Source organism: Cantharellus anzutake (assembly GCF_015039405.1).
Source record: "Cantharellus anzutake strain C23 chromosome Unknown EI90scaffold_63, whole genome shotgun sequence".
NCBI lineage: Eukaryota > Fungi > Basidiomycota > Agaricomycetes > Cantharellales > Hydnaceae > Cantharellus > Cantharellus anzutake.
The window spans coordinates 51,303-73,055 of NW_024067013.1; the positions used below are offsets into that span (position 1 = coordinate 51,303).

Sequence of the window (21,753 nt, forward strand, 5' to 3'; positions counted from 1 at the left end):
TGAAAATCACGTTCAACCGAAGTTTGAGGTTCGGGTTCGGGTTCCATGGCAGTTACCGTGGTTTGGTTCTCGATTCAGTCGGGACATACCAAATGTAAGGCCGGTCCGTGAAAACTACAGAATGCACCATCCAGGACACTCCAAGCAATGCTATCGAAGCTATATAACCCCAACTGACCCCCCCCCCCAAAGCTGACATCCATCTTGGAACCCGGAAGATTATCCAACGAAATGGCTTTCAAAGGACCTCTTCAACCTCAACCATTCACGATCGAAGCGCCTGAGCAAGTGTTGGATGACATGAAGACGCTCATTAGACTTGGACGTCTGGCTCCAACTACGTACGAGGGCACGCATCCGGAAGCTGGACTTGGTATATCCGATGAGTGGACAAAGAACGCGAGGGAAATTTGGCTGACTAGCTTTGATTGGTGAGATGACCCTCCCCCCCATTCCAGGATGCCAAATTATGGACATATCACTCACGCACGGGCGCAGGCGGGCTCACGAGAAGCGCATAAATGCTTTTCCTAACTGGAAGGTCGACGTTACGGACGATGATGGAACTATTTATGACATTCATTTCATTGGTGTCTTATCCGACGATGCCAATGCTGTTCCCCTGGTTTTGTTGCACGGGTGGCCAGGTAGGTACAGTGCTACTTGATATAAACTGCGTGTTACTGGCTGTGTATTAAAAGCAGTTTTTTAGGATCGATCATTGAATTCCTTGACGTCATTGCTATCCTTCAGCAGTCAAAGTCTCCGTCATTTCACATTATTGCGCCCTCCCTTCCTGGTTATGGCTGGACGTCCGGCCCACCCCCCCACGTCAACCTCAACGTTTCAGGAGTGGCGAGAATTGTAGACAAATTCGTGACTGGGCTAGGCTTTCGGGACTACGTTGTTCAAGGTGGAGATATTGGCTCTCATGTTGCACGCGTCATTGGATCGAAAGCCCAAAATTGCAGAGGTAATTATTTGATACGATGACACACATATTTCACGCTCATTCATATGGTGTCGCTTAACGTGTCAAACTAGCGGTTCATAGTGAGTTTGGATTCGATCTCTCGCCGATTGGGATAAACTATTGATCCCGTTTCTCAGTCAACATGTTCGTTTCTAGGGGAGAACCCGCGACGAAACCACCTCTCACGCGTGCACACGAGGAGAGACTTAAAAGCACACGGGGATTTATGACGGCAGGTTACGGGTATGGAATTCAGCAGGGTACTCGGCCCAGCACCATTGGTCATGTATTGAGTAGCAATCCTCTCGCTTTGTTGGCTTGGTAAGTGTTCTCATCGGCGTTCCCACTGGGGGCTGCTGATCGGGGAGTATGGTACCCTAGGATTGGTGAAAAAGTCATCGCATGGACCGATTCGACTCCAACGTTAGATACCATCCTTGCGATGGTGACAGTCTACTGGGTAACGAATAGCGCTTCGACTAGTCTCTACCCGTACAGGGCCGTCAGTTTCGATCTATATCTACTGCAATTGAATGATAATCCTATCTGACATTTCTCCAAAATAGTTGGCAGCTGACGACCCCCCACCTTATATCAGCATCAAGAAGCCCCTCGGATACTCCATCTTCCCAAAGGAGATTCTATCCTACCCTCCAGGCTGGCTAGGTCACAATTCAAACCTTGTGTTTGTGCGGGAACATCAAAAGGTGAATCCGGCAAATGATGTAAACATCCTTTTCAGACACCCAACTAACTTAAACTTGAATGCTTTATTCGCTTGGAGGGAGGACACTTTGCGGCCCTTGAGTGCCCTAACGAGCTTGCACAAGATATTATCGAATTCGTGTCCGCACTGCCCAAATTTGAAAAGTCCCCTTACCCAGCGTTGTAGGATACCAGCCTCCGCGGCATCTCGACAAGACCAACAATAAATAGCCCGGGGAAAATGAATGTAGCATCTCCTGTATATGTACATCAGTCATAAATCAAGTTGCAGTCATGCAAGAACTATTTGGGGATGAGACGAAGCCTTTTCGGAGATTTCCGAAAGAAGGTTGCACGCTAGTGCTGTTCTCCAACACGATGCCGGCCATTGCAGGTGGGATCTTCACGCCGACAACATGACGCAATACGCCCGGTAACAATCATGAGCAGTGTTTACAAGTGTTTACATGACTTTGGCTCACACAATTGTTTCCCACGGAGCCACGGGGTTGTATTGTGGCGGAAGTTGGCAGAATTCATTTGTCTCAATTGTCCCACACCGAGCCTGCCAAGATGACGTTCCAAAATTGTCAAGTGTCACTCCCTCAGTTCGGTCAGAGGTTACACCCGTCTTACCACTCCCGCTGTGGCGGGATTATGGCATACCTTACAGATCGCCGATTATGCGCAAAGAGGAACAATTTTACGCATAATGCTTAACCACGAGACATCCGTGCTCCGACCCGCCACATGTGGCGTGAATCCATCCGCGTCGTCCAACTCACCGAGACTCTAATAAGCTTTTCCGTCGAGTTTGATAGGTTATAAATATGGCTCTTTGGGAGGTTCCTTCTTGCTCGCCAACAAGTTGTCTTTCCATCTTGATCCCCGCCTACACTTAAACAACTTTTCCTTCACAATTTCCATCCATTGGCTATAAACGATGAAGTTTTCGGCAGCAGCAACTATTTTCGCTGTGATATCCACCACCACGACGGCCCTGGCTGCTCGTCTTCCTCTTCCTATCAAGACGTCGAGTGGTCCAGTCAAGCCCAACTCGTACATAGTGTATGTCAACCCTACAGGTCTCTCCGATTTGAAAGCTTAGCTAACTCGTTGATTAGCGTGTTGAAACCTGGCACAAACATGGAAGCTCATATCAAGGAACTCACTGAACTAGCCACTCGGAGCCCTGGGTCAGAACTATCAATCACTCACCAGTATGATGAAAGTTAGTATCGGAGAATCTTTCCCCTTGAAAAAAAATCTCATTATATCGTCATTTTAGGGGTTCTGCACGCTTACTCTGTACAAGCAATTGGCCCACCTCTTAATCACATCCTCATTTCCCCCGACGTTGACTACGTCGAGCCTGATGGCATAGCTTCCATTAAATATGATGTCCACGAGGAGAATGAGGTAGAGCGCGAGGATGCTCCGTCTGAATTGACGAACGGTTTGGCTGAATTCGGGGGCCGCGCTGCGGGTGGGGCTGGTGTCGTTGTTTACGGGATAGATACCGGAATATACACTGCACACTCCTGCTTCGGTGGACGTGCTTCTTGGGGTGCCGTGCGTTTGCTCCCTTACTCGTTCCATCATATATGTTCACTCATCTCTGTTTGTCATTTTGCAGACCTTTGGCGGTTATGCCAGCAGGGATGGTAACGGCCATGGTACACACACCGCTGGGACAGCCGTCGGAACTACATATGGTGTGGCGACTTCGGCACGAATCGTCGCGATCAAGGTTCTCTCCGATCAGGGTAGTGGGTCCTACTCCGACATCATCTCAGGCGTCAACTTCGCTTATAACCAATTCCGAACGACTCGTGCTCCTTCCATCGCTACGATGTCCCTTGGCGGACCTTTGTCCACTGCGCTTAATAGTGCCGTCAACAATGCCATCGCCGGTGGATTGCACTTCACAATCGCTGCAGGTAACAGCGCGGTGGACGCAAGGAACACAAGTCCTGCATCTGTCATGGATGCTAACACCATTGGCGCTGTCGACGGCAGTACGAACAGGATAGCGTCCTTCTCCAACTACGGATCCATTATCGACGTTTTCGCCCCTGGTGTTAACATTCTGAGTGCTTGGATCGGTAGCACGACTGCCACAGCCAGGTTGAGCGGCACTAGCATGGCAACTCCATACGTTGCGGGTGTGCTTGCCCTTGCTCTAAGTGAATATGGTCAAGTGTCTCCGGCTGGCCTAAGTAATGCCTTGAAGACGCATGCCAGGCCAGTAGTCACGGGTCAGCCAGCGGGAACGACGAATTTGAGGGCATATTTTTGGTGATTTCCGATTCCATCTGAATGGACGTACATGCTGCCTGGTCTATTTTATCTTTACGTTTGCTTTGACATGTCTTTTCTAGTTACTTATGTCCAATAATTAGCACGCTTGCTTTGTTATGCATTCTCCTTCCTTGCTTCAGGTTTTGGCAACATAAACTTGAAATCCGATGATCGTCTCGAAATTTTGCAATTTGTGAAAGCGGGAATTACCTGCTTTCTTTGAGCGGCTGGAGGTAAACCTGGTTGGCTTGAAAATTTAGGCAGATGCACGAAAACGTATTCGCTCCGTGGATACTCATGAAACAAGTTGAGTGATGTTGTATCACGGGCTTTCAACTTCAGTCTGAACCTGCATTCCCATGACGCCAAGGACTCTCGTTGAAGTATCACGTTGCCGCCATCATACACTACACCTCTGATCGGGTGCTACAGGCTCTTTCGCGTCTTGCATGGAAGAACGGGTGATGCGGGGAAGGACGCCCAATGATAGGCAGGTGACTAGATGTCAAATTCGGACAGCGCTGGGCTGTCGGATTTATATACCACGAAACAGTTCACCCTCGCGTGGACCGACGGACTCGTACCCAGTCCCACCCGCCGATGCTAGGAGAATAGCCAGAGGGGGAAGGGTGCGAGCCTGGTTGACCGATGAAACTAACTCAAAACAAATGTAAATCAAAAACTGCTCTCTCGCCATCATGCTGCTTTGAATACTGATTGTCCGCATTTACCAGTCATTCCATAGGTCTGGTGTTCCGCGCAGACGTTTAGCGTTAGGTCGGATACCTTCGGTAAGTGGGTTCCCGGTCATTTGCAATTCGGTGCTGGGTTTCACGTTCATGAGCTTGTCACCGTCTTTTCTCTTTTCGTTTAGATCTTGTTTGTTACCCCTCGGTCATGTGACAACGCGACAGCGCGCTCCCTGATGTAGCCTACAGCGAGTTTATAAGTGGGTATCATGAGGATGGGGATGTCGGATAACAGTGGTAGGTCCCATGGCTTCTCTCGTGCTCTCCTCTATGCATGATACACTCGGTATTATTCGATATCCGGGACTACTTCGTTGATCTCTCTGTTTTCTGTCTGCTCTCCCTTTTCCGCGCTACCCTATCTCCTATCCGTCTTGTTGTGTATCTTGCCAATTTTGTGTATCTTTCTCGTTGCCCCTTTCATGTTTATACCCGGCTCACGTTATACCCGGCCCGACAATCGAGGTCAGTTTCATGTGGCTCGGGAAATCTCCATCGAAAGAGGTTCCACTTTAGCCCCTTAGGATGACGACATTCAGTGCCAAGTTACTTAACCCTCCCCCCTTAGACGTCTTGGGACCTAAACCATCACTCAAAGAAATGGCTTTCAAAGGACCTTTGCAGCCCCAACCATTCACGATCGAAACGCCTCAGCAGGTGTTGGATGACATGAAGACGCTCATTAAGCTTGGGCGTCTGGCTCCAGCCACGTACGAGGGTACCCATCCAGAAGGCGGATTTGGTATATCCGACAAGTGGATTAAGGAGGCTAGGGAATTTTGGTTATCTAACTTTGATTGGTGAGATGGTCCTCGTGCATGAGGGCTCTTCCACCATGGCATAAATCTCAAAAGTATTACCTACGCAGGCGGGCACATGAAAAGTCCATTAATTCTCTTCCTAACTGGAGGGCCGATGTTACGGACGACGATGGAACTATTTATAATGTTCATTTCATTGGGGTCTTGTCCAACGATGCCAATGCTGTTCCCCTCGTTTTGTTGCACGGGTGGCCGGGTAAGTAAAGTGCCATTTCGTCTGCATATTGTTGTGTATGTATCTAAAAGGCATATTCAGGGTCGGTCCTCGAATTCCTTGAGATCATTCCTATCCTTCAGAAATCGACGTCCCCGCCATTCCATATTATCGCGCCTTCCCTCCCTGGTTATGGCTGGTCGTCCGGCCCACCCCCACACGTCAATTTCAATATTTCAGGAATAGCCCGAATCATAGACAAATTGGTGACTGGGCTCGGCTTCAGAAACTATGTTGTTCAAGGCGGAGACATTGGCTCTCATGTTGCACGCGCCCTCGGAGCAGGGGCCCCAAATTGCAGAGGTAATTCTCACACACATGTTTCATGTTCACTCATTGATATCCCCGAATGCGTTACTAGCTGCTCACAGTGAGTCGAGTTCGTTCTCTCCAATGGAGATGGGATACTGATCCCGTTGTGCAGTCAACATGTTTTTCGCTAAGGAGGCTCCTGCAGAAGGACTTCCCCTTACGCCTGCAGACCAAGAGAGACTTAAAAACATACTAAAGTTCAAGACAACAGGCTTTGCGTATGCATACGAGCATGCTACTCGGCCTAGCACCATTGGCCATGTTTTGAGCAGCAATCCTATCGCTTTGTTGGCTTGGTAAGTGCTCTCGTCGGGGCACTAGCATCTACTCAACCAGCTGATCGGAAAATTTGGTACTCTAGGATCGGCGAAAAATTCCTAGCATGGACCGATCCCGAGTCGACTCCATCGTTGGACACCATTCTTGCGATGGTGACGGTATACTGGGTAACGAATAGCGCTTCGACTAGTCTCTATCCATACAGAGCTGTCAGTTCGAACCATCTGGATGATAATTTTAAACTGACACTCCCCAAAATAGACGGCAAGGGACGACCCTCACCCATATCTCACCATTAAAAAGCCTTTCGGATACTCCATCCTCCCCAAGGAGATTCTACCCTACCCTTCAAGCTGGGTGGGTTACAAATCGAATCTTGTGTTTGTGCGGGAACATAAAAAGGTGAATCTTAGGACTCAACAAAATCCTCTTTCAGCTATTCAACTAATTGACTGAACACTTTGAGGGAGGACACTTTGCGGCCCTTGAATGCCCTCGTGAGTTTGCGGGGGATATTGTTGAGTTTGTGTCCACACTGCACAAATTTGAAACTTCCCCCGAGTCAGGCTCAGCCTGATTGCAGCGCGCAGCGCGGGCATCTCGACACGACCAATAACGAATGGTTGGAGGATGAATGTAACGTTTTTTTGAAATATGTATACTAGTTATAAATCAAAGTTGTAGTGATGGGGAAACTAGTGTTGATGATCTTGTTGGAATTTGCACGTGGTCTTTTAGGGAAACCTAAAAGTTGGACATACTGGGAATCGAACTCCAGTCTTCTGGATCGCGAACTCAGCGTGCACAGCCATTACACCATACGCCCAGATAGGCTGAGGTGGTTATTTCAACAGATCTGAATATCCCGCGGGCCACGACATCACGAGGCACACCGTAGCGTAACATGAGGGGGGGACTTTCTATACATGATGTGAGGGTAATGTGGTTGGTATCGTCTGGTACTCGGGTTCTAGCTGTGTGTTGAAGTTTCCTTGTTTTTTTGGTACGCTGTGTACTGATAGATGCTCGAAATTCCTGTCACACTCGCTATTCCCCTCCTTAACCCTAATATTCGATTATTGGCTGATTTCCATTTATCTTTGTCCAATACCCTAACATCGATAGGCATGTTTATAGTTATCAGGACGTCTCGGATTTTCCCACAGTCCGGCCATGTTGGTAGCAAGCCGCTTCACCATTGAAATAGGCTGTTTAGGCCCTATCTGAAGCATAAAAAACCACCCCTTGATAGGGTGGGATAACTGCATAATGAAGAAGCAACTAATATAGAATATTTCATCACTTTCAGCATCAGAATTTGATTAATTTCAGACCTCTGCTCTGCAGGCAATACACTCGGTAGATATTATTTGATATCCGGTACTACTACCTTGATCTTTTCTGTTTGCTCCCTCCCACCCTATCTCCTATCCGTCAGGTTGTGTATCTTGTCATGCACCCGGCCCAACAATCGCTCGGTCTCTCAAGAAATCTCATTGAAAGAGGATCCACTTTACCATTCCTAGTGCCACTCGTCCAAGTTATATAACCCCCCCTTGATCCCCAACCGTCTTGGATCCTAAACAATCACTCAAAGAAATGGCTTTCAAAGGACCTTTACAGCCTCGACCATTCACGATCGAAACGCCTCAGCAGGTGTTGGATGACATGAAGACACTCATTAGGCTTGGGCGTCTGGCTCCAGCCACGCACGAGGGTACCCATCCAGAAGGCGAATTTGGTATATCCGACGAGTGGATTAAGAATGCTAGGGAATTTTGGTTGTCTGACTTTGATTGGTGAGATGGTCCTCGCCGCTTTTCCCACGATGGCATGAATCTCAAAGCATCGCCTACGCAGGCGGGCACATGAAAAGCGCATTAATTCGTTTCCTAACTGGAGGGCCGATGTTACGGACGATGATGGGTCTATTTATAATGTTCATTTCATTGGGGTTTTGTCCGACGATGCCAATGCTGTTCCCCTCATTTTGTTGCACGGGTGGCCAGGCAAGTAAAGTGCCATTTCGTCCGCATATCGCTATGTATTAAAAGGGATATTCAGGATCGGTCCTCGAATTCCTTGACATTATTCCTATCCTTCAGGAATCGACCTCCTCGCCATTCCATATTATTGTGCCTTCCCTCCCTGGTTTTGGCTGGACGTCCGGCCCGCCCCTACACGTCAACTTCAATATTGCGGGAATAGCCCGAATCATAGACAAATTGGTGACTGGGCTCGGCTTCCGAGACTATGTTGTTCAAGGCGGAGACATTGGCTCTCAGGTTGCACGCATCCTCGGAGCAGGGGCCCCAAATTGCAGAGGTAATTTCCGTCATTCATATGTTTCATGTTCGCTGGCTTAATGTCCCCTAATGCGTCACTAGCTGCTCACGGTGGGTTGAGTTCGTTCACTCCAACGAGGATGGGATACTGATCCCGTTGTGCATCAGTCAACATGTTTTTCGCGAAGGGGGCTCCTGCAGAAGGACTACCTCTTACACCTGCAGACGAAGTGAGACTTAAAAACATACTAAAGTTCCACACAACAGGCTTTGCGTATGCAGACGAGCATGCGACTCGGCCTAGCACCATTGGCCATGTTTTGAGCAGCAATCCCATCGCTTTGTTGGCTTGGTAAGTGCTCTCGCCAGGGCACCCAGCATCTACTTGGCCAGCTGATCGGGGAATTTGGTACTCTAGGATCGGCGAAAAACTCATAGCATGGACCGATTCGACTCCGTCGTTGGATACCATTCTTGCGATGGTGACGGTATACTGGGTAACGAATAGCGCTTCGACTAGTCTCTACCCATACAGAGATGTCAGTTCGAAACATCTGACGCAACTCCGATGATAATTTTAGCTGACACTCCCCAAACAGGCGACAAGGCAGGACCCATCTCTCAGCATTAAAAAGCCTTTCGGATACTCCATCCTCCCTAAGGAGGTTCTGCCCTACCCTCCAAGCTGGGTTGGTTACAAATCGAATCTTGTGTTTGTGCGGGAACATAAAAAGGTGAATCTTAGCATCAACAAAAATCCTCTTTCAGCCATTCAAACTGACTGAACTCGACTGAACACTTTGAGGGAGGACACTTTGCGGCCCTTGAATGCCCTCGCGAGCTCGCGGGGGATATTATTGAGTTTGTGTCCACACTGCACAAATTTGAAACTTCCCCCGAGTCAGGCTCGGCCTGATTGCAGGGCACGACCCGGGCATCTCTACACGAACCAATAACGAATGGTTGGAAAATGAATGTTATGTATACTAGTTGTCAAAATCAAGTCGCAGTGCGGTTCTGTACACAATGGAATAGATTCGGCCAACTCCGCGTCATCCTCTTGTTTCAACCGAGCAGAAACTCGGTCAGTTCTCGATCAAGAACCATGGCACCTCTATGCTATGGGGAAGTTTGTCTGACTAATCAAGTGCTTTACCAAGCTGCATCATCCGGCATACTCCAGCAGTACTGTTAAAATCCAACCTGATCTTTACGGCTGACAGCAACTCGGGCAATCGAAATGACTTTCAAAGGACCTCTTCAACCTCAACCATTCACGATCGAAACCCCTGAGCATGTGTTGGATGACATGAAGACACTCATTAGGCTAGGACGCCTTGCTCCAACCACGTACGAAGGCACTCATCCAGAAGCCGGACTTGGTATATCCGATGAATGGATCAAGAATGCGAAGGAAGCTTGGCTATCTGACTTTGACTGGTGAGATGATCCTCATGATTCCTCTAACCAGGATGGCATCGATCTCAAAGTATCCCTTTACGCAGGCGAGCCCATGAGAAGCGCATAAATTCTTTTCCCAACTGGAAAGTCGACGTTACGGACGATGATGGATCCATTTATAATGTTCATTTTATTGGTGTCTTGTCTAACGATGCCAATGCTGTTCCCCTGATTTTGTTGCACGGGTGGCCAGGCGCGTGCAATGCCATGTTATCTTGCTGCATACTAAAGAGCATATTTAGGATCGATCATCGAATTCCTTGACATCATTCCTCTCCTTCAGCAATCGAAATCCCCGTCATTCCATATTATTGTGCCTTCTCTCCCCGGTTTTGGCTGGACGTCAGGCCCACCCTTACACGTCAATTTCAACATGACAGGGATCGCAAGGATCGTAGACAAATTGGTGACTGGGCTCGGCTTCCGAAACTATGTTGTTCAAGGCGGAGATATTAGCTCTCATGTTGCACGTGCTATCGCATCAAAAGCCCTACATTGTAGAGGTAATTGTGTCATACGATCATACACATATTTTGAGTGTTTACTCATTCGCTGTCACTTAATGCATCACTAGCTGTTCATGGTGGGTTGAGACTGTTCTCTCGAATTGAGATAGCATATTGATCCCGCTGCGCAGTCAACGCGTTCTATGCAAAAGAAGCACCCGCAAGGGGACTACCTCTTACGCCTACAGATGAAGAGAGGCTCAAAAACACACGGAAATTCTTGGCAACAGGTTCTGCGTATGCATTCGAGCACGCCACTCGGCCTAGCACCATTGGTCATGTATTGAGCAGCAATCCTATCGCTTTGTTAGCTTGGTAAGTGTTCTCATTCGGGGTTACCCGGCGTCCCACTGCTTGGCCTTCTGATTCGGGGAGTAATGGCGCTCTTTAGGATTGGCGAAAAGGTCATAGCTGGGACCGATTCAACTCCATCGTTGGATACTATTCTTGCATTGACGACGGTTTACTGGGTAACGAATAGTGCTTCGACTAGTCTCTACCCGTACAGGACCGTCAGTTTGAAATATCTGTTGCGCGATTGGATGTCCTGACGCTTCCCATAAAATAATAACCCAAAGGACGACTCACCATATATCAGCGTTAAAAAGCCCCTCGGATATTCCATCTTTCCCAAGGAGGTTTTGTCCCCCCCTCCAAGCTGGGTTGGTTACAATACGAACCTTGTGTTTGTGCGGGAACATCAAAAGGTGATTTTCTCGCACTTGACGAAAAACCATTCAACTGACTGAATGCAGGGCGGACACTTTGCGGCCCTTGAGTGCCCTCACGAGCTTGCGAAAGATATTATCGAATTCGTGTCCACGCTACACAAATTTGAAGAGTCTTCGAGCGCGAACTTATGAATGGTGACAAGACCAACAATAAATAGTTCAGGAAATCGTAGATGTAGCATTTCTTGTATGTACATCAGTTGTAAATCAAGTCGCAGGAACTGTCGAACGACAGTGCGAGGGGCGAGATTGTGGGGACTTCAAAATCAGAAGCCAAGATAGTCGGTCACATTTCAATGTATGCTTGGTTCGCAAAAAAAAACTTGTCTCCCTTTCACAGTCATCGCGGGCGTAAGCCCTTCCTCACACAACTTGTGTTGCAACCCACTCAAGTCCGAACTTCGGTGCTTCGACTCACGAAAAGCAGCGCCCCTGGTTGGTGGCCTCATGTCTTCCCCGCCTGATTCGAAGTAGTGAATGAAACCGCTTGATTTACATTATTCCACGCTGGATGAAGTTACAGGTTACACAGGTGGTCGCCTCATCAGTCGCTTATGGCAATGACCACCCTACAAAATTGACATAGTAGAAGCCCTAGAATGGAGCAAGGAGCTCCTCGCTAAGTCGCCACAACCTTTCGGCATTCTCCTATAGACACGGAGATCAGCAGACGAAATTTCAACAGGGACAACCAAAAAAACGAACGTACATCTGTTATCACCGGAGCGACGTCCTTGCTAGCAGCGGGCTGGTTATCTAGTAGGAAGGCCCCACTATGTGGCAGGAGTGAGGGGTCTAAGGCGGCTACGACTTCACTGAACCATTCCAAACAAATGACATCACAATCCGCTCACGAGGACAAAGGACAAAGATGACTTACGTTCCAGCTCCCTCAGCCATGGTCCTCCAGTGTGGATGTTCCCTTTTGGTACCATCCTCATTCAAAAACCCCAAGGCCACTCGTTCATCCAAAGGCATAGACAAATTCATGTTCGTCTCCACTATGCCAGGGGACAAAGAGTACGCGACAATGTTGTCCGTTGCAAACTTCCTCGCAATCCCACGAGCATGAAGGATGTTTGCTGTTTTGCTTAGCATATAACCTTCAGCCTTTGTGTATTCTTCCGGTCGTTTGATGAATGCAGGATCGTCCCATCGGAAGCCGCCAGGAGCTTGTGTGAAGCTGTAGACAAAACTGGAGACCACGACAACACGGGCCGGATATTCTGGTGTCGCGGCCTCGCGTAGACGTGGCAAGAGGAGGTTGGTAAGTAGAAAATGGCCGAGGTGATCTCCTCCGAACTGAGCCTCGAACCCTTCTTTGGAGCGGTGGAGGGTCTCGAACAGTGCCGTTGCAGCGTTGTTTATCAGTATCTACAAAAGAACCTGGTTTTAGGTCGCACTGCCTTACGGACCGACGAGATTCTCTGAGCACTTACATGAATAGGTTCCGTGATTTCTAAAGCGCCACTGCGAATGGACTCCACAGATGTCAAATCAGCTACTATCGGGATGATGTTCGCTGACGGCACATCTTTCTTGATGGAAGTAACGCTCTCGTGGATACTATGTAAAATTAATTCGTATCTCGAGAACGGAATTCCACTATGGAGGGAAGCATACCGATCCTTGTTACGACCAGTCACATAGATCAACTTGGCATAAGGAGCAATTGCACGAACGACTTCAGTGCCAAGTCCTCCGGGCGATACGCCAGTTACAACGACTATAACCAACAACCAGCTCGAATTATCCGGTTTAGAGTATATGTGAGGCTACCGACCGTTTTTCCCTATGAGTCGGTCTTTGAGCTCGTTGACGGCGTCTTCGGCAGTTGTTTTGGCATTGTAAGGTGCCATGCTGGTGGTTGATACTTCAGGTATTACAAGTGAGGTTTAAGGGACTGGATGAAGTTGATGAAGTTGAGGATCCAAAACCTTGGGCTCCTTTATACGTTTTGAACGCTTTCTTAGTAAGAACGTGGGGTTCAATATTGCTACGGTGCTGGGCTCGTGAATGCCGCTCATATTATGTTGTACAGTTTCTTATCTAAGTGAGTCAAATGACCCGAACGTTACGAATGACGTAATCCATCATCTGAGTCATTCAGTTCTCAAGTTGTGGTGAGCGCAAGATAAGCCATTAGTAAGGGGTTGAAAAGCAAAGCTGAGCAAGTCAGGTAGCCAAAACGTCAGTCAGCGGTGACGATGGGTTCTACAAGCTGAGAAAGAGAAGTTTGATGCTAGACTGCAGAAAGTGGAGGCTAAGAGGGCTCGAGATACCCCAACCACGCCTCAGAAACGAGCAGATAATTCCAGGGGGTGACCGTGCAATCGAAGTGACACATTGGGTGGAACAGTCATGGGGGACACGATTGGAGAGCTCCGTTTGTGGCCGTGGAAGAGCCAAGGCCAGAGGGAGGTCTGCATGGTTCAGGCCTGTGCGGCAGCGCCGAACAGAGACACAAACCACAGAAGGGATGCTCACATCACAGAATATCTTGGCATCAAGGTGACGTGACACGTCGGAACCCTCAATGTTTTCAAAGATGACACTTACATAAATGGTGTTGATAATCGTTTTAGTTCCGAGGTCCGTCCATATTAACCATGCACGAAATAACCGACTGATTCACTGTCACCAATCACTGAAAAGAGACACAAAATTGAAAAGTCCAATTGTCAAAGCAGGTCGTCACAAATTGCAAACGCGAAAGCCGTTCGTTCAGCTTAGCCACTTTGCCCCAGGAAGCAGTGCTGCGCGCAAGTGCTAAGAAGGAGCTCATCATCTCATCGTTGCTGCAGTACTACTAGCGTAACATAAATCAGCACACGGCTGATATCCGAGCGGTCCGAGGCCAGGTCTTTGAGTGCCATCTGGCATCCGTGCAAGTTGCTGAGGTCAAGAGGACCTCGGAGCCTTGGAATGTTTATGTGCATACCGGACTAGCGGCGGGCCCCCGCCGTGATGACGATGGCCAGAGATGGCCAGATGGTCATCCCATCAAGCAGTGTCCCGACAGCTCGTCTGGAGCTTTGCTGGCCAAGTTCACGCGAAGGCAAGGGCCAGGCCGTGGGAATGATTTCCGTGAACAAATGAATCATCTTGCATATCTAGTTATCAAAGTAACCTGAACCCTAATAGCCGACAGCTATCTTGGGATTCGAGTCATCATTTTGCAATCATTCAGCAAAATGTCTTTCAAAGGACCTCTTGAGCCTCAACCATTCACGATCGAAACGCCTGAGCAAACGTTGAATGACATGAAGACACTCATTAAGCTGGGACGCCTTGCTCCAACCACGTACGAAGGCACTCATCCAGAAGCCGGACTTGGTATATCCGATGAATGGATTAAGAATGCTAGGGAAACTTGGCTATCAGACTTTGATTGGTGAGATGATCCTCATCAGTCCTCCAGGACGACACAAATCTCAAGAATCCCATACGCAGGCGGGCCCATGAGAAGCGCATCAATTCTTTTCCGAACTGGAAAGTCAACATTACGGACGATGATGGATCTATTTATAATGTTCATTTCATTGGTGTCTTGTCTGACAATGCCAATGCTGTTCCCCTGGTTTTGTTGCACGGGTGGCCAGGTACGTACAGTGCAATTTCGTTCTTTGATATTTCCGTATCAAAGCAGTTTCTAGGATCTGTTTTTGAATTCCTTGACATCATTTCCATCCTTCAGCAGTCGCAATCCCCGTCATTTCACATCATTGCGCCTTCTCTCCCCGGCTATGGTTGGACGTCCTGCCCGCCCCCGCACGTCAATTTCAACAATACGGGAATAGCGAGAATCGTAGACAAATTAATGACCGGGCTCGGCCTCCGAGACTACGTTGTTCAAGGGGGAGATATTGGCTCCCATGTCGCACGCGTCATCGGATCAAAAGTCCCGGACTGCAGAGGTAATTCTACCATGCATATTTTATATTCACTCATTTGATATTGCAACTACATAGCTGTTCACCGTAAGCTGGGATCGTTCGCTCCAATTGGGATATGATACTGATCCCATTGCGCAGTCAACATGTTTTTCGCTAGGGAGGCACCCGCAGAAGGATTACCTCTTACGCCTGCGGACGAAGAGAGATTCAAAGTCTCACAAAAATTCAGGATGACAGGTTTGGCATATGCAATGGAGCACGCCACTCGGCCTAGCACCATTGGTCATGTGTTAAGTAGCAATCCTATCGCTTTGTTGGCTTGGTAATTATTCCCATTGGGCCACTCTGCGTCTTACTCGACCGGCTGATTGGGACTATGGTGTTCTAGGATTGGCGAAAAGCTCATAGAATGGAGCGATTCGACTCCAACGTTGGATACCATTCTTGCGATGGTGACGGTTTACTGGGTAACGAATAGTGCTTCGACTAGTCTCTACCCATATAGGGGTGTCAGTTCGAAATATTTGTCACAATTGGACGACCCTATCTAACCCCAGACAGTCAGGCGACGATCCTTCAGCATATATCAGCATCAAGAAGCCCCTCGGATACTCCATCTTCCCTAAGGAGATCGGATCTTATCCTCCAAGCTGGCTCGGTTACAACACGAACCTTGTGTTTGTACGAGAACATCAAAAGGTGAGTCTGACGCCTTGGCGCTTTTTTCAGCCATTCGACTGATCAACTGAACGCTTCATTCGCCTCGAGGGAGGACACTTCGCAGCTCTTGAATGTCCTCAAGAGCTTGCGGAAGATATTGTTGAATTCGTCTCCACGTTACACAAGTTTGAAAAGGCCGGATGAATATCCCCTTGTCAAGGGCATAGCATCTTGGCCAATAACCTGAATGTACGCATACCAGTTGTAAATAAAAGTAACAATGATGCAGTTGAGCGATGGTTCGAGGGGTGAGATGTGCGACACGACTGAAGCTTTGCGTATCAGTGTTACATTAGAAAACCTCGCGCCCGAGGAGGGTGAACATCAAGTTGAACCCGTGGAGTAGAGCCGGAAAGAGGCACAGGCCCCACCCAGAAAGGGATCCTTAGATCACAGAATGTCTCCGCATCAAGAAGACCGACACTTCGGGACTGAGTTGCGCTGTCCGGGGACCATCCGAATGCCTATCATGGATCACATCCCAGTGACAGTGACCCTCTTGACCTCAACGTCCACTGCCAGTGTTCGCCTCGGGAGGCGTACTCGAAAGTTAGATTTGGCCTCGGCTGTTCGCCACCAGAACGCTCCACTAGGCACCAGGCGACAGGAAGACGCTCATTCAGAGGTGAATGGGGACCACAAATCCTATTAGGCGGGTGAAATCGTCATGACCCCGACGTGGTACGTCAGGCGCGCTCATGAAGAGTGCATTGATCCACTCCCGAGTCGGAAGGTCCACATTGGGTGGAATGGTGACTCATTTCTAACGTCCATTTACTGGAATCCTATCAAGATGCTGATACTATACTGCTGGAATAGTTGCGAGGATAACCAGGTAATCCTAGGTTGCGTTAGGAGATTTAGAGCACTACCCTAGATCCGGGCCCCCAGAAAACGAACCCAGGCATTCTTTGAAGACGCGTCTCGTCAAAAACCTGGCCCAATAATACGCGCGACACAACTGACGGGGGTTCAAGGCGCTTAATCATAGATAGCGATCAAGGCGGCTGAGGCTAGGACAACCTCTTGACGATCTTAGATGTGAAGCCCTGTTCTAAATAGGCATGATAGCCCAGCACATTCCACGGAAGAGGAACAGTGCATGTGATGAAGCTCGGAAGCTGTCCGGCGGACCCTGAGTGTGGATCCCTTGGAATTGGCACCGTGATGGTGAGGACACTTATCACGTTACGGGAGTTCCCGATTTGCGCCTCTCAGCCAGAAAATGCCCTAGGGTGCGGAGGCCGTATTTCCATCACGGCGACAAAAAACGAATCACTTTTGAGGGGCGAGATTCCTGGGCTCCCTGAAAACGGTTATCCTTTTCCAAAAGCTAGTTAGGCGCTTTTCTATTCAAGACTCGGGACTAGCTGGAGTAAGGAGAATGCGTGTTTGCTTCCATGGAAGAATAATAGCTTCCCTGAGCCGGGACGTGCCAAAGAGAACCCTGAAGACAGCACCGAGTGCGACCCGGGTTGGCGCCCGGCGCGCACATCCCTCCAAAACACCCCAGACTAGCAGGCATCGATAATAACGCTGTACTAGAAAAGAAGCGATGTGGTGAGGACCTGTGTGCCAGGCCAGCGACGTTAGCAATAAAGGTCTGTGGATTGTGGCCAGAAGGAAGCGCAAGGCGCCGCCCACCCCAGCAGTCGGGTTTCCGTCAACTAGGCGGAGCTCTGCCGTAAGAAAGCAAGCAAATCAGTGACGCGAAGAGGAGCAGAAAAGAAGTAATGTTGGTGCTTCCAGCCTCCCGTTCCCAGCATTCTATCTGAAGGGGAAATCCGGCCAAGGGAACAGCGTTGCCATAAAGCTGTCGGTTGAAAAAAAAATTGAACGATTTTTGGGTCCGATCGTGGGAAACGCACTATGTTCGACAAATTTGAGGCTGCACCATTCCATGGCAGAGGTAACATTTTTCGGTTCAGTTTTGCCCACTGTGGTCTAACGTGGAAAACAGGCCATCGAGCCTCTAAAACGGTGGGGAAGAGTTACTTCGTCGTTGCCGAAGCGGCATGCCTTGGTAGTTCTCGTCCTCGCTTGGGTATTTTTCCTCCAGCTCTCTGGCCTTTCTCTCTTCACGAGAGGGTTCCTCTTAACTCGGTTAGCCCTTGAAACGAAATCCTCCTGTGAACCGACAAAGGAGTGTTCCCTGGGGGCTACTCACAAAAGGGCCCTTTTTCTCATCATCGACGCTTTGCGATTCGACTTCATCTCCCCGAACCCACCTTTGCCGACATCGCGATATTCCCACAATGTCCTTACTTTACCACGGGAGCTGACTGAAGCTTATCCAACACACTCGTTCATATTCAATGCATTTGCGGATCCACCAACGGCGACGCCTCAGAGGATCAAAGCTCTCATGACTGGATCATTACCAACTTTTGTAGATATTGGGTCAAGTTTTTCGGCTTCAGCCATTGAAGAAGACAATCTCATTTTCCAGATGCGTGCTGCCAACAGGAACGTGGCGTTCGCTGGCGATGACACTTGGATGCATACTTTCGCGAATTCCTTCGCCCAAAACATGACTTTCCCTTATGATTCTTTCAATGTGGAGGACTTGCATTCTGTTGACGAAGGAGTGATTCGCCACCTATTTCCGCTGCTTGCCGCTGGAGAAAACTGGGGTCTCATGATTGGCCACTTCTTGGGAGTTGACCATGTTGGGCACAGGTTAGGACCAGATCATCCGGCTATGAGGTCAAAACTTGAACAAATGGATGACGTATTGCGACGGGTTGTCAATGAAATGGATGACGACACGCTCCTGGTTGTCCTTGGTGACCATGGTATGGACGCAAAAGGCGACCACGGCGGCGATGGAGATTTGGAAACCTCCGCGGCGATGTGGGTATACAGCAAAAGCGTTCCTCTTTCCGATGGATCAGCAAACGTACCATCTCTAATGCGCAGCACCCGCACCTTCCCGAGGTCTTCAGCTCCTCATCGGTCCATTCAGCAGATTGACATTCTTCCGTCCATTGCATTCTTGTTGGGTTTACCAATCCCGTTCAACAATCTTGGTTCGATCATCCCCGAGTTCTTCATGCGATCTACCACCTCTTCCTACTTCTCAACTCCTACGTACATCCTCGACGATGTCATGCGACTCAACGCCAAGCAAGTGCTTTCGTACTTGCGCGCTTACGCGACGAGTCCTTCAGGTGGAGAACTTCAGGATACGATTGCTGCGTTGGAAACCGCTTATTCTGAGGCGGAATCGTTGAGCGGTAGAGATGCTACCCTAGCATTCTTTTCTTTCACCCGTCAGGCTCTGACCCACTGCCGTTCGTTGTGGGCTCAGTTCAACAGTGTATTGATGATGACTGGGCTCGTTATCTTGGTTGGCTGTCTACCTGTCTTGGCAGTTTTATATTATTCGCTTGCGAATTGTAGGGATTCGTGGGAAGAGGTGGGTCAGGGGGTCATTATATTGGGATGGGGAAGTGCTGTCATCGGAGCACTGGTTGGAGTGTTAGCAACGAGCCTTCGCGCACGATATGCGTTATCATGGTATAAGCTTTCGGCAATGGACATCATTCTTGCTTCCTCTACCGTCACTTCCCAATTCGCAATGCTCGTTGTCAACCTGCCATCAATCCTCCCGAACGCTCGAAGACACCTGTGGACAGCTTCCAAGTCAAAAACCATCTTTCCAGTTATTGTGACCTTACTTCATTCTATCTCATTCACATCTAATTCTTTTATTTTATGGGAAGATAAAATGACGCTCTTCCTACTGGCATCATTAGTCCTCCCTTCAGTCGTCGCTGCGTTCTCAGTACCGTTAATTACCCTTCGTCGGCGCATCCTCTTCTTGTCAGCAGTATTGACTGCTCTCTTTCGCTTGTCATCCTTCAGTACTGTCTGTCGCGAGGAGCAACATCCGTATTGCCATGTCACCTTTTATTCGTCGTCGACACGCCCTTTGTCTCCAACTCTTGTGGTGCTCCTCTCACTTCCAATTGCGTATTACCTCCCTTATTTAATCCTTCAAAGATTCCTAGCGCCATCTAAATCCGATAAAGGCGCGGCACCCTTCATTGTTGGGACTTTATGGAAGTATTGTCTTCTTGGTGCGACCATTTATTGGCTTATGGAGTGGTCCGAAAGTTTCTTTGCGGATGCATTATCCTTCGGGTGGTTACAGTTGAGCCTTTCTGTTCGCACCGTCATCGCTAGAACTGTGCTTGGTGGGACATTGTTTGGGGGATATGCCTATTGGTGGTCCGCCCCGCTCAACGTCGAGTTGCGCGAAGAAGATGCGAACGGGACAGACGCTATGTCTAGCGGGAGGGAGGGAAAGCAAATCGTTATATTGGGATGGGCGAACATGTATGGGTCAATGTACTTGATGTTCATTTTGCCCCTTTTCGGTTTGTTGTGGCTTGTGACGCAATTAACTGGCCAAGTGGTCCTTTCCTTGGGTCTAGCGAGTATCATGTGTTTTGTGGAATTGGTTGATGCCGAGCGGGATGCGCGGACATTACGTACCTCCGTGGAAAGAGTCAGTGGAGACGGAAACTCATCCTTTGCATCAGATGCTACCAATGGTGGCTCTTCGCCTGTTATGTCCTCCTCGGATCCTGCGAGAAGCCCAACCCTGGCGGAACCAGTAATCCTTTCCCTCCTCGCTCATCTTATCTTCTTCGGTACAGGCCATCAGGCTACTTTCTCGTCAATACAATGGAAAACGGCTTTCGTTGGTTTCCCTACTCTTACATATCCTTTCTCTCCAGCCCTCGTCTCGCTTAACACATTTGGACCCTTTTTGTTAGCTCCTTTGGCCGCTCCGCTCCTTGCTACATGGGCGATATCACCGCCCCAAAAAGGCCGCGTGCTCGTCTTGTCCGACTCGCTCCGTATTTCCGTCGGTGTCATCATATATTTCACTTCAGTCCTCATTGGCACTGCTACTAGCGCTGCGATTCTAAGGCGGCATTTGATGGTATGGAAGGTATTTGCCCCGCGCTTTATGTTGGCTGGCGTAGTGACTGTCGTGGTTGATATTGGTGTTGCACTGGCTTTGCTCGTTGGCGGAAAGAGAGGCGTCGATAAAGTGCGAGAAATATTTACAACAGATGCATAAAGGGTGTACGCTACCGTTTGTTCAATTCCTCGGTCGCCAGAGCTCCATGGAACGGGGGACAGCTAGTGATCATTGCACTGATTGGGCATATATCAGGAGCTAGGCGGTCGCCCGGGGGACTTGAGCATATTCTTAATGAAGGACAATAGAACCAGACATGTGCGTCTGAATGAGTGATTATGCCCGCCTTCGAGAAGACAAGCTCAACCAAGCTCAACTGCCTTCCATGTGGCCGGTGCAAGAGCGGCAGTGCCCGCTTGCTTTTCTTAGATTGGTTTACATAACAAGTTACATGCAACCTTCTTCCCGCTACTACAGCTCAGGAGGGGAGCTCTTGTTCACGATAAGCGCACGATAATGGGGAACATTCCACACTTCCTTTTCGAACCATTACGAATCAAAAGTAAACCCAAATGGGGTTGGTTGAAATGTACGATAAATGTTCTGACAGGAGATGCGGATGACACGTCAAAGAGACTGTCTGTGCGCGAATCAAGTCGTCTTCCTGGTGAGAGAAAATGATAATCAATCCGATTCTCCTGACAAGAACTTGTCCACGCTCCACTAGAACCATGTGGCCAGTGATGCTAGATATAAATGGGAAAAAGCGGATGATTACAGGTGAAATGCCATCCCAGCTCAAATCCACGCATTTGACCCTTGGAGGAAGCCCAAACCCCTTCATTTATGGAGTTTTTCCGAGAG

At 48.8% G+C, this 21,753-nt stretch overlaps 9 protein-coding genes and 1 non-coding gene across 10 annotated transcripts; 8 read left to right on the plus strand and 2 right to left on the minus strand.

The window, feature by feature from the left end:
- Positions 1–177: 177 nt before the first annotated feature.
- Positions 178–1,988, plus strand: EI90DRAFT_3076095 (Alpha/Beta hydrolase protein). Its single transcript, XM_039061625.1, has 8 exons — positions 178–431; positions 499–647; positions 713–973; positions 1,045–1,053; positions 1,111–1,294; positions 1,355–1,475; positions 1,540–1,680; positions 1,758–1,988. The coding sequence occupies exons 1-8, from the start codon at positions 232–234 to the stop codon at positions 1,863–1,865; spliced, it is 1,173 nt and encodes a 390-aa protein (XP_038911321.1). The 5' UTR covers positions 178–231; the 3' UTR covers positions 1,866–1,988.
- Positions 1,989–2,621: 633 nt separating this feature from the next.
- On the plus strand, positions 2,622–3,980 carry EI90DRAFT_3019726 (peptidase S8/S53 domain-containing protein; the record flags this gene model as incomplete). The annotated part of the gene is made up of 4 exons (XM_039057400.1): positions 2,622–2,746; positions 2,803–2,909; positions 2,967–3,250; positions 3,315–3,980. The coding sequence occupies 4 exons, from the start codon at positions 2,622–2,624 to the stop codon at positions 3,978–3,980; spliced, it is 1,182 nt and encodes a 393-aa protein (XP_038911322.1).
- Positions 3,981–5,253: 1,273 nt separating this feature from the next.
- Positions 5,254–7,040, plus strand: EI90DRAFT_3244945 (epoxide hydrolase-like protein; the record flags this gene model as incomplete). Its single annotated transcript, XM_039066553.1, has 8 exons — positions 5,254–5,528; positions 5,597–5,745; positions 5,806–6,066; positions 6,125–6,133; positions 6,188–6,371; positions 6,437–6,563; positions 6,616–6,756; positions 6,821–7,040. The coding sequence occupies 8 exons, from the start codon at positions 5,254–5,256 to the stop codon at positions 6,929–6,931; spliced, it is 1,257 nt and encodes a 418-aa protein (XP_038911323.1). The 3' UTR covers positions 6,932–7,040.
- A 66-nt stretch (positions 7,041–7,106) lies between these two features.
- EI90DRAFT_t211 lies at positions 7,107–7,180 on the minus strand. Its single transcript has one exon. It is a non-coding gene; the product is annotated as a tRNA-Ala (tRNA).
- Positions 7,181–7,773: 593 nt separating this feature from the next.
- Positions 7,774–9,680, plus strand: EI90DRAFT_2363039 (uncharacterized protein). The gene is made up of 8 exons (XM_039052923.1): positions 7,774–8,153; positions 8,215–8,363; positions 8,419–8,679; positions 8,742–8,750; positions 8,808–8,991; positions 9,058–9,178; positions 9,239–9,373; positions 9,445–9,680. The coding sequence occupies exons 1-8, from the start codon at positions 7,954–7,956 to the stop codon at positions 9,553–9,555; spliced, it is 1,170 nt and encodes a 389-aa protein (XP_038911324.1). The 5' UTR covers positions 7,774–7,953; the 3' UTR covers positions 9,556–9,680.
- Positions 9,681–9,879: 199 nt separating this feature from the next.
- Positions 9,880–11,469, plus strand: EI90DRAFT_3130102 (Alpha/Beta hydrolase protein; the record flags this gene model as incomplete). Its single annotated transcript, XM_039064274.1, has 8 exons — positions 9,880–10,079; positions 10,145–10,276; positions 10,332–10,603; positions 10,675–10,683; positions 10,738–10,921; positions 10,998–11,118; positions 11,185–11,313; positions 11,362–11,469. 8 exons carry the CDS (start codon positions 9,880–9,882, stop codon positions 11,467–11,469), a joined length of 1,155 nt encoding a protein of 384 aa, XP_038911325.1.
- Positions 11,470–11,871: 402 nt separating this feature from the next.
- EI90DRAFT_2363169 (uncharacterized protein) lies at positions 11,872–13,386 on the minus strand. Its single transcript, XM_039052924.1, has 6 exons — positions 13,121–13,386; positions 12,961–13,063; positions 12,777–12,903; positions 12,218–12,711; positions 12,047–12,152; positions 11,872–11,985 (listed from the first exon to the last, which is right to left on the minus strand). The coding sequence occupies exons 1-6, from the start codon at positions 13,194–13,196 to the stop codon at positions 11,932–11,934; spliced, it is 960 nt and encodes a 319-aa protein (XP_038911326.1). The 5' UTR covers positions 13,197–13,386; the 3' UTR covers positions 11,872–11,931.
- A 1,179-nt stretch (positions 13,387–14,565) lies between these two features.
- On the plus strand, positions 14,566–16,192 carry EI90DRAFT_3076112 (epoxide hydrolase-like protein). The gene is made up of 8 exons (XM_039061626.1): positions 14,566–14,731; positions 14,791–14,939; positions 14,994–15,254; positions 15,309–15,317; positions 15,372–15,555; positions 15,622–15,742; positions 15,795–15,932; positions 16,002–16,192. The coding sequence occupies exons 1-8, from the start codon at positions 14,601–14,603 to the stop codon at positions 16,095–16,097; spliced, it is 1,089 nt and encodes a 362-aa protein (XP_038911327.1). The 5' UTR covers positions 14,566–14,600; the 3' UTR covers positions 16,098–16,192.
- Positions 16,193–16,350: 158 nt separating this feature from the next.
- On the plus strand, positions 16,351–17,471 carry EI90DRAFT_3019731 (uncharacterized protein; the record flags this gene model as incomplete). The annotated part of the gene is made up of 5 exons (XM_039057401.1): positions 16,351–16,578; positions 16,606–16,634; positions 16,773–16,788; positions 17,025–17,188; positions 17,312–17,471. The coding sequence occupies 5 exons, from the start codon at positions 16,351–16,353 to the stop codon at positions 17,469–17,471; spliced, it is 597 nt and encodes a 198-aa protein (XP_038911328.1).
- A 303-nt stretch (positions 17,472–17,774) lies between these two features.
- On the plus strand, positions 17,775–21,203 carry EI90DRAFT_3000848 (uncharacterized protein). Its single transcript, XM_039056320.1, has 2 exons — positions 17,775–17,862; positions 17,914–21,203. Exons 1-2 carry the CDS (start codon positions 17,854–17,856, stop codon positions 21,046–21,048), a joined length of 3,144 nt encoding a protein of 1,047 aa, XP_038911329.1. The 5' UTR covers positions 17,775–17,853; the 3' UTR covers positions 21,049–21,203.
- Positions 21,204–21,753: the final 550 nt, after the last annotated feature.

What these genes read in the sequence shown, in the direction of transcription:
- EI90DRAFT_3076095 (XM_039061625.1), top strand. Translation starts at nt 232, where the DNA reads ATGGCTTTCAAAGGACCTCTTCAACCTCAACCATTCACGATCGAAGCG. An exon ending in TGGCTGACTAGCTTTGATTG is followed by an intron (nt 432 to 498) that starts GTGAGATGACCC and finishes GCACGGGCGCAG; the next exon opens with GCGGGCTCACGAGAAGCGCA. An exon ending in GTCTCTACCCGTACAGGGCC is followed by an intron (nt 1,476 to 1,539) that starts GTCAGTTTCGAT and finishes TCTCCAAAATAG; the next exon opens with TTGGCAGCTGACGACCCCCC.
- EI90DRAFT_2363039 (XM_039052923.1), top strand. Translation starts at nt 7,954, where the DNA reads ATGGCTTTCAAAGGACCTTTACAGCCTCGACCATTCACGATCGAAACG. An exon ending in TGGTTGTCTGACTTTGATTG is followed by an intron (nt 8,154 to 8,214) that starts GTGAGATGGTCC and finishes TCGCCTACGCAG; the next exon opens with GCGGGCACATGAAAAGCGCA. An exon ending in CCCATCGCTTTGTTGGCTTG is followed by an intron (nt 8,992 to 9,057) that starts GTAAGTGCTCTC and finishes TTGGTACTCTAG; the next exon opens with GATCGGCGAAAAACTCATAG.
- EI90DRAFT_2363169 (XM_039052924.1), bottom strand. Translation starts at nt 13,196, where the DNA reads ATGGCACCTTACAATGCCAAAACAACTGCCGAAGACGCCGTCAACGAG. An exon ending in ACTGGTCGTAACAAGGATCG is followed by an intron (nt 12,904 to 12,960) that starts GTATGCTTCCCT and finishes AATTTTACATAG; the next exon opens with TATCCACGAGAGCGTTACTT. An exon ending in AAATCACGGAACCTATTCAT is followed by an intron (nt 12,712 to 12,776) that starts GTAAGTGCTCAG and finishes GTTCTTTTGTAG; the next exon opens with ATACTGATAAACAACGCTGC.
- EI90DRAFT_3076112 (XM_039061626.1), top strand. Translation starts at nt 14,601, where the DNA reads ATGAAGACACTCATTAAGCTGGGACGCCTTGCTCCAACCACGTACGAA. An exon ending in TGGCTATCAGACTTTGATTG is followed by an intron (nt 14,732 to 14,790) that starts GTGAGATGATCC and finishes TCCCATACGCAG; the next exon opens with GCGGGCCCATGAGAAGCGCA. An exon ending in TTGTACGAGAACATCAAAAG is followed by an intron (nt 15,933 to 16,001) that starts GTGAGTCTGACG and finishes ATTCGCCTCGAG; the next exon opens with GGAGGACACTTCGCAGCTCT.